General features: G+C 36.3%; 3 protein-coding genes across 3 annotated transcripts; 2 read left to right on the top strand and 1 right to left on the bottom strand.

The window, feature by feature from the left end:
* Positions 1-66: 66 nt before the first annotated feature.
* On the bottom strand, positions 67-3,014 carry LOC105281686 (golgin subfamily A member 5). The gene is made up of 7 exons (XM_011343102.3): positions 2,657-3,014; positions 2,031-2,458; positions 1,498-1,954; positions 1,200-1,404; positions 895-1,134; positions 584-817; positions 67-504 (listed from the first exon to the last, which is right to left on the bottom strand). Exons 1-7 carry the CDS (start codon positions 2,800-2,802, stop codon positions 445-447), a joined length of 1,770 nt encoding a protein of 589 aa, XP_011341404.1. The 5' UTR covers positions 2,803-3,014; the 3' UTR covers positions 67-444.
* Positions 3,015-3,203: 189 nt separating this feature from the next.
* On the top strand, positions 3,204-4,382 carry LOC105281688 (mitochondrial import inner membrane translocase subunit Tim8 A). The gene is made up of 2 exons (XM_011343107.2): positions 3,204-3,508; positions 4,113-4,382. The coding sequence occupies exons 1-2, from the start codon at positions 3,416-3,418 to the stop codon at positions 4,302-4,304; spliced, it is 285 nt and encodes a 94-aa protein (XP_011341409.1). The 5' UTR covers positions 3,204-3,415; the 3' UTR covers positions 4,305-4,382.
* On the top strand, positions 4,372-6,025 carry LOC105281689 (peroxisomal biogenesis factor 3). Its single transcript, XM_011343108.3, has one exon. The coding sequence runs from the start codon at positions 4,406-4,408 to the stop codon at positions 5,531-5,533; it is 1,128 nt and encodes a 375-aa protein (XP_011341410.1). The 5' UTR covers positions 4,372-4,405; the 3' UTR covers positions 5,534-6,025.
* The last annotated feature ends 3 nt before the right edge of the window (positions 6,026-6,028 follow it).

Here is a 6,028-nt window from a genome sequence, read left to right as displayed (position 1 = left end):
AACTTGAATATTTTTCATTCTTTTTATTTTTGTTACACCGTGTGTGCATTTACAAATAATTTAAAACCCCAGTTATTTATTTATTTACTTACTGCTTTGTTACATTATTTCATATATAGTGCCTTTTACATAATCCCGTAACATCGTAGCTTTCCAAAAATCAGTAAAAAAATAAAAACAATTTAACAATTACAATATTGTACAAGGTTTTACCGATTTATCATAATTATATATATATATTTTACATGTATTTAAAATTTAATTTCAATAATTAACAATAATTTTATAGAGAGCGTATAAACTGTACAAAATCTGATTTCTATCTTACAAATATACTCTCTGATATTTACAGCGAGCGGAGTGTTTTCTATAAATATTTTGTGTGTGTGTGTGTGTAAACCTTTTATTCCTTTTTATTAAAATACAGTGCTATTCTAATTATTATTAATGCGCTTCCGGTGACTGAGACAGCAATACTATTAAAACCCATAATTGGAGCAACGCCTGCAAAAATATGTATCTGTTACAGCAACGTATGCGCGTCATTAACGATAGTTTCACATCCATGTATACGTATACGTACCATATAAATTACTACCAAAATTCTAGCTAATGGATACCTCCTTAAAAATACTCCCGTCCGAATGCTTATGGCATCCAACGAGGAATAAGCTCGTTTTACCCTTCTGGTAACGCTTGTGTCAAACGGCGTTTCCATAAAAAATGTCGGGACTTGAGCCTTCGCATCGTCCGTATCGTTCATATTGTTGTACGAGACGTTTCTGCGTAAAGCGCCCGCTGTATTTCTATATTCGTGCTATTAAAAAGATTATTATCAATTTTTTATAATAAAATATAGAATAAGGTATTATAATAAAATGTCGTTGTACTTGCCTCAACTTTTTCAAGCTGGAGTCGCAATGCGTTTCTGTCGGTCGTCAGACATTCGAGTGCTTGCTGCTTTAGTACTAGGGTTTGCGTAAGAGACGTTATCCTCGAATCAATCTCGTTACTCGGCGTCGCTGACGCGGCCAACTGCAATTTAAGCTTGGAGATTTCGGAATTCTTCTTTTGCACTTGTAAGCTGTATCCGTTACGTTGACTGATCAGTTCATCCTTTAAAGATCTTATTTCCTGCAATAGTTTAATATTTAATATTTTATTAATAATTATAAGATTAAAGAGATATGCATACACACCTCGGAACGCAATCTCACATCTTCTTCTGCTTCCAATCTTCGACGCCTTTCGCCAGTGAGAATCTCTTGATTTTGTAGATTAGCTTCAGCCGACTTTTGCCTTATCTTTTCCAAGTTTAGATCCGCATTCACCATTTCTTCGCGCAGTAGTCTCAGCTGTTGAGACACCTGCTGATTTTCCTCTCCAATGCTGTCGCGTTCCTGTCTGCGATTTAATACAGATTAAATTAGATTCTGTATCATAGAGTTATTAGATGATAACATTGCGAATTTAATTTGCAACGTATTGCCGTTATACTTTAGTTGATTCAATTCCATAATCGTGGCCTCGTCCATAGCCGTCGGTGCATTACTTTTCAGCTCTGCTATAAGTTTTTCCTTCTCTTGCAAAGTCTTTAATGCTCTAGCTTTGTGCAGCTCTAATTCCGATCTAACGGAGCTCAATTCTTGCCTATTTCTGTCAATGACAAATTGCAAGCTCGTTATCTGCTTAGACTGCTCCGACTTCTCCGCCTCCAATGCTTTTATCCTCTCGCTCAGGACTACAATTTCCTTCTGATGATCCGTCTCTTGCTTGCCGAGTAACTCACTTTGCTTCTCCAAATTTCTCTCCATCTCTCTCACATACTTTTGTGCTGATTTATTTTCTACCGAACTGTCGAAGTTGTTTGCACTATCCATTTCTAAATCGTTCGGTTTTATTTTATACTTTGCTTGGGAATGAGAACTAGTTGAATGTTCCGCATCATTGTGTTCTGCGACATAAACATATAAAATATTGGAAAGCAATATATATTATGAATTAATAATGTATTAATAATTAACATATACCACTCTGTACAGTTTCTGTTACTGATTCATTCATATCTTTGTCATCTAAAATTTCCACCTCGTCGGGCATGCATGAATTCGCATCTTCTGCATCAATTTCAGTATCTTTATTATCCAACGTCTTCGACATCATATCTATCGAAACATGAGTTGGGCTAATCCGATCGCTCTGAAGTGATAACTCCGAATCGGTATCGTCGGTAGGGTGCTCCACTAATAATGAGGAAGTGGTGGATGGTGATTTGACAGTTTCTACCATCCTCCTTGGACTTGGACTTGGAGTGTTTAAATACGTAAATAGCGCGTCTTCTTTAGAGGATGCAGACACATTTAGCAGATTTACTGACGTTAAATTTGGAGTAGGAGCAATGTAGGATAACTGTTGCGATGACTCCAATAAAGGAGTTGCAGACATATTTCTAGCTAATCTAAAATTTAAAAAATTATATTTTTATTTACTGCAATATTTTGCTTTATACTTTATAATGTTTTTTATAAACTATACTTTTAAGATTTATTTATTCTGTGATATAAAATAACGAAATTTTGCCAAAAGCCATATGACGTGATGACTAATCCGAATATTTACCGGTGATGATATCTGAAATTGACATGAATGCAATTACCCAGATTCTGGAGAAAGCCATGTAACTTCTGACAGGTGATTATGTGGCATCTCGTATCTGTCTTTATTCAAGACAGCCGCGGTGTTCTTGTCGATTTTGTTCAGTAAGTTCTCCGCCTTGTCAGCAAGACCAGACAACCAAGCCATATCGATGAAAATCGATGGAAAAATATTATTTCGAGGGAAGGGCACACTGGGTATCACACGTAGCAATTGTTCAATAAACTACCACTCGTGCAACACCAGGTTCAATGACAGAACACCGACGACACACAGCCACAAATACATTTGCCACCCAGTTGCACTTTCGTGCGCTTACTGTACCTCAAGAGCAACATTACGAAAGCAAAACAAAAAAATATCAAGTGCAAAGAGTGCAAATAGTGTTTGTAGCTGAAGTGCGGTAAACCTGCGATCCTCACGCTAATTGGCAATCGGCTAGAGAGTTTAGGTATTTCTAGGAAATTAAAGTTTCTTATATTGCACCCAATATAAAAAATAAATAAAATATTGAATGAAATAAATAAAATATTAATAAAAGTAATGTATACAGGGTTAACATAAATTTCTTCAGATAAATGGATCTCAAACCACTAATAATCATGCTTTATGATAACCATCATGCGACTGAAAGGAGTACTCTTGTGTAAATCGGTATTACAAATTGTTACAGATCAGCACGTAAGGATCAAGGACGTTTCTTGTTAAGTCAGAAATTTGCGTTGATGTGGATAAAAAGAGAAGCAGGAATATTTGAAGTATGAGCCTTATGGACAGTCCAAATTCGGAGATTATCGTAGATAAACAACTACAACGGTTTATTGAGGCCGAAACCAAGAAACAACAGTTCCAGGTTAATTTCATAACCTTAACGAGCTAATAAATATGTACATTTTATATTAATGCATTGTACTTCGTCATGTCTTAAACGTACTTTGCACTTTATAATCTCAAGTATCTATTTCTTGTGATCATTTCTGTCGTCGAGATATTTTATGCAATCAGGTTGCTTAACACCTCTGACTGCATAGTTCTAAATTTAAAGACATGTATGGCATTTTACAAAGGTATGATCTTGTAATATTTTGGATATTTTGAAAATTCTTGGATATTTATTGCAACTTCCCGTGTCTGCCTTTTATTGAATTATCAAAATTAAAAATTGAAAAGTACATCCATGCAATGGGTTCTGTTTTATGGTCTTTATTCAGCAACTATAACCTTAATTAAAATACTTGACTGATAATGTCTTTGAAATAAATAGTTTTTTTACTCAATTTTCCATATTCTATCAAATGACAGGCAGAAATATTTGTTACTTTAATTTTATTGGAACATTTATTGAAAAATACTTGTAAAATCTTACTATAAACTTCTCTTTGGCACTAATGTGTAAAAAATATTTCTTGTATGTTTTCTTTATCATATTAATCTCTAAATTACAATATCTTTTTCAGGGTTTGGTACATGAATTAACAGGTATCTGTTGGGAAACTTGTATGGATAAGCCGTCACCACGTCTGGAACCTAAAGTCCATAAGTGTCTTGTGAACTGTGTAGAAAGATTCATCGACACCACCAATTACATTACTAATCGAATAGAACGTGTCGCTGCAAATCTGATCTCTGAAGCAGACAGTTTAGAATGATCGCATCATTCTGAAGATGCGTCATCAGTTTTTCCCCCACAAGTTGCACAGTCTTTAACATACTTGTATGTAAATCAAGAATATAAATACAAGCAGTAACCATGTTCTCAAGAATTCGAGGATTCTTAAGTCGCCATAGGCGTAAGTTCATAATTGGGAGTGTCGTTGTTAGCGGTGCCATTTTTCTGACGCGTTACACGCAGCGCAAGCTTCGAGAGTGGCAGGAGAATGAAATAAGAGCGTTACTGGAGCGAACGAAAAAGCAGCAGTATTATGAGAACATGCTGAAAACGTGTAACCAAATGATATTGTCCCTGGTGGCAACATTGAGAAACTCGGTGATTGAAGAGAATGACTCGGAGTTCATAATAAATCAGTTGAAAGATGGGTCTGTCGATAAGATATCAGCTTGGAATCAACTGAAAGTACTGGCGATCACGCGATCGGCCGTGATAATTTATTCCTACACGATGCTGGTTACATTTCTTCGAATTCAGCTCAGCCTGATCAGCGGACACATGTACAAAGGCGCACAGAACGTGGACAACGAGAGCATCGAAAATGAAATACAGAGGAAGTACATGGCGCTCTCTAGTTACTTTATATACGAAGGCATCATAAATCTGAATTCTTTCGTAAAGAGCAAGGTCGCCGAAGCGACAGCCGCGGTGTCCCTGACGGAACGACTAACACTGCGAGATCTGGAGCAAATTTATTGGGCGATCGCGTCGTCCGTGTCCGCTGACGGTTCAGGAGACCCCATTAAAAACTGTACGCATTACATGTTGCAAAAAAATGGTAACGACGAAGAAAAAATCGCGTATTCGAAGCTGATTGATCAGCTGCTGGATATGTTGGAGAGCGAGGAGGTCCAGGACTTGATGCAGAAAAATGTCAGGAGTGGATTTGTCTTATTGATGGATCACATATCCACGTACTTTAACGATTCCTCTCAAAGCGATAACGGATGCACGACACGGAACGGGATGTTACAGTCGAGCGTCGAAAATTCTTTGGTGGCTACCGACACCGGGTCAACTGAATTTGTTAATATTAATAAAACCTCTATAGCATTGGCCAGAATTATTCCTATCGTGAACAAGCAGATTCCGGACAATCCGACACATACGGACGCAGCAGCGGGTTGGCTCCAATATTTAGTGCTAAACAACGAACTCAAAACGCTTGGGGCGAATATTTATGAAGCAGTCAGCTATGTACACAATTAACTACAAATCAATAAAGATTGTCAAGTGCTATGCAGTCATTTGGCGACGGTATCATGCAATATGATTTAGCAGTATGTATCAATGTATCTTTATTTTTGGGTATTCACTTTTATGCATCTCTTTGTGTATTTACACATATTTTGTACTTCGCGAAATTTTGCCATATTTTTTTTTAAATTGGAACACGTTTGATGGCCTCGTTACTTCTCACGAACGTTCCTACCGAACAGATAACTTTATTACACATGACACACACTAGGATAACGTTTTCCTCTTTCGTAAAGAAATAATTTCCTGATAAACACTACTTAATAAATACAATTTAATACTTCAAATATTGGAAATTGGGAAACAGGCTGAGAGAAAATAGAAAGCTCAAATATGGATGGTTTGTGTAACACAATGGAGTATTATAGTCAATTTTGTAACGAAGTAAATGGTGTGTTAATATTGTATCTTTGATATATAATAAAATATAATAAAACCTCCTTATTT

The sequence above is a fragment of the Ooceraea biroi genome, chromosome 2 (genome assembly GCF_003672135.1).
Source record: "Ooceraea biroi isolate clonal line C1 chromosome 2, Obir_v5.4, whole genome shotgun sequence".
NCBI classification, from domain to species: Eukaryota; Metazoa; Arthropoda; class Insecta; order Hymenoptera; family Formicidae; genus Ooceraea; species Ooceraea biroi.
Note: the sequence above shows the minus strand (reverse complement) of the source record. Positions and strands in the feature narration are given on the sequence as shown.

Coding starts and splice junctions, on each gene's coding strand:
- LOC105281686 (XM_011343102.3), bottom strand. CDS start 2,802: ATGGCTTGGTTGTCTGGTCTTGCTGACAAGGCGGAGAACTTACTGAAC. Junction 2,459..2,656: donor TGGCTTTCTCCAGAATCTGG/GTAATTGCATTC, acceptor TTTAAATTTTAG/ATTAGCTAGAAATATGTCTG. Junction 1,405..1,497: donor ATGGAATTGAATCAACTAAA/GTATAACGGCAA, acceptor ATTAAATCGCAG/ACAGGAACGCGACAGCATTG.
- LOC105281688 (XM_011343107.2), top strand. CDS start 3,416: ATGAGCCTTATGGACAGTCCAAATTCGGAGATTATCGTAGATAAACAA. Junction 3,509..4,112: donor CCAAGAAACAACAGTTCCAG/GTTAATTTCATA, acceptor TATCTTTTTCAG/GGTTTGGTACATGAATTAAC.
- LOC105281689 (XM_011343108.3), top strand. CDS start 4,406: ATGTTCTCAAGAATTCGAGGATTCTTAAGTCGCCATAGGCGTAAGTTC.